General features: G+C 49.1%; 1 protein-coding gene across 1 annotated transcript in view; it reads left to right on the forward strand.

The window, feature by feature from the left end:
- LOC125488088 (serine/threonine-protein kinase 36-like) overlaps nt 1–2,500 on the forward strand; it is a 31,023-nt gene that overhangs the window by 4,689 nt on the left and 23,834 nt on the right. Inside the window, exons 6-7 of the mRNA XM_048620912.1 lie at nt 266–359; nt 2,016–2,185. Coding sequence (XP_048476869.1) covers nt 266–359; nt 2,016–2,185 — 264 coding nt within the window. The remainder of the gene's footprint in view (nt 1–265; nt 360–2,015; nt 2,186–2,500) is intronic.

Consider the following 2,500-nt stretch of genomic DNA (forward strand, 5'->3'; position numbering starts at 1 on the left):
CACTGTCAGGGGGGGAGGTGTACCTACTGAGGGAGTGCCACACTGCCAGGGGTGGAGTGTACTTACTGAGGGAGCGCTGCACTGTCGGGGGGGAGCTGTACTTACTGAGGGAGCGCTGCATGTCGTGGGGAAGTACTGAGCAAGGGAGCACTGATTGTTTGACTTGCGACTCTGCTATGTGTACACCAGCGACATTCGAACAGTGAGTGCAGCTGTCTTTGCAAGCTGTACAATCTCTTCTTGTGACCATCTCTCTTTCTGTTAGTGCTTCCTGCAGGGTCTGTTAACCAAGGATCCCCGGCAGAGACTGTCCTGGCCAGCACTACTGTACCATCCCTTTGTGGCTGACCGCGTCGTCAGTGAGTGTCAAATACTTCACTAGACGGGCAGAGGAGAGAGAGAGGGAGATGGGAGAGTGAGAGAGAGTCAGAAAGTGGGTAGAGAGAGAGAGACAAGGACACCAATGGAGAAGAAAGGCAATTTGAGACAGATTGAGAGACAGAGCTAGTCGTGGAGCTGTCACAGACGTTAAATATTTTACTGGATTACGCAAAATTCCTCAATTTACACAGCACAGAGCAGGTTTCTCTATGAAACAATGATTACTGTTTGTAGTCAGAGTCATACAGCATGGAAACAGACCCTTTATCCCAACTCATCCATGCTGACCAGATATCCTAAATTAATCTAGTCCCATTTGCTAGCGTTTGGCTCATATCCTGCTAAATCCTTCCTGTTCATGTACCCATCAGATGCTTTTTAATTGTTATAAATATACCAGCCTCCACCACTTCTTCGGCAACTCATTCCATGCACTCACCACCCTCTGCATGAAAAACTTGCCCCCAGGTCCCTTTTCCCCTCTCACCTTAAACCTATGCCCCTCTAGTTCTGGACTCCCTCACCTGCGGTAAAAGACCTTGACTATTCACCCTATCCACGTCTCTCATGATGTTATAAATCTTTATAGGATCACCCCTCAGCCTCTGACGCTCCAGGGAAAATAGCCCCAGCCTGTGCAGCCTTTCCCTATAGGTCAAACTCTCCAACCTGGCAACATCCCTGTAAATCTTTTCTGCATCCTTGCAAGTTTCACAACATCCTTCCTAAAGCAGGGAGACCAGAACTGAACACAGTATTCCAAAAGCGGCCTAACCAATGTCCTGTACAGCTGCAACATGACCAACCCAACTCCTATACGTGACGCACTGACCAATAAAGGCAAGCACACCAAACTCCACCTTCACCACCCTGCCCACCTGCAACTCCACTTTCGAGGAACTATGAACCAGCACTCCAAGGTCTGTTTATTCAGCAACACTCCTTAGGACCCTACCATTAAGTGTATAAGTCCTGCCGTGGTTTGCCTTTCCAAAATGCAGCACCTGACAGTTATCTGAATTAAACTCCTTGGATGCACGGAAAGACTGGGAAGGCCTGAGTTCACTGAGATGATCCTCGTGGATTGTCAGGACTTGCTGCACCTTCATTTTTCCTTCTGCCAGTAGTTTCATTTACCCACAGGAGGCACAGAGCAACTGGCACACAACTTATGAAGTCTCTCGATTTATCGGTGAACAGCCACAACTTGCAGCAACCTATGAGGGGGAGATGAACTGGCTCTCTTGAGGCTTGTGGGTTCGTTTGATGGCAGTGTAAAGGTCATCTCCTTGCTGTTTCAAAGCCTGACCCAACGTTTGCATCCAGAAGCTGTTCAGCTACCCCAGAGCCAATCGTATTTTGCAATTGCAGTTGGCAGGCGGATTGTCTTTATCATCACCTACCTCTAGACCAATCAGCTCTTTGTTGCCAGCTGAATCTCCATTCAGACCACTGCCATGTTTGGAGTAACCTCCCCGATTTGAACAGGCAGCTGTGTAAGCACTGCTTACAGTGAGGGTCAGGCAACTGTCCTTGGAGTTTGAGGTAGCTCTTTTCCCCCACCAATCGAAAATACCTGAGAATGAAATGAGACAGTGTCTACATGGTGACGTCTCTGGTCTTTCTTTTCCCAGTCGTGGATGACACCCAGGATTGTAGTGTCGAGAAGCCATTCACCATCCAGGCCAGTCCCGAAACACAAGCCTTGAAGGAGCAGCAAGCGAAGGAACTGGCTCCCAAATCAGGACAGTCCAAAATTCTCAGGAAGGCCAGAGAGAAGATGCTGGAGGAATCCAGGAGGAAGGTGAGGACTGCAGGTAGACATGTTGAAATAGCAGCCCCTGAGACGGCCAGGCGCCCGCCGTCACCCAGCCCCTGAGACGGCCAGGCGCCCGTTAATCCAGAAACCCAGCTAATGTTCTGGGGACCCGGATTCGAATCCCACCACGGCAGATGGTGGAATTTGAATTCAGTAATTTTTTAAGAAGTCTGGAATTAAGAATCTGCTGATTGCCATGAAATTGTTGCCAATTGTCGGGAAAAACCCATCTGGTTCACTAATGTCCTTCAGGGAAGGAAATCTGCCCTCTTACCTGGTCTGGCCTACATGTGACTCCAG

The sequence above is a fragment of the Rhincodon typus genome, chromosome 49 (assembly GCF_021869965.1).
Source record: "Rhincodon typus isolate 14 chromosome 49, sRhiTyp1.1, whole genome shotgun sequence".
Classification (NCBI taxonomy): domain Eukaryota; kingdom Metazoa; phylum Chordata; class Chondrichthyes; order Orectolobiformes; family Rhincodontidae; genus Rhincodon; species Rhincodon typus.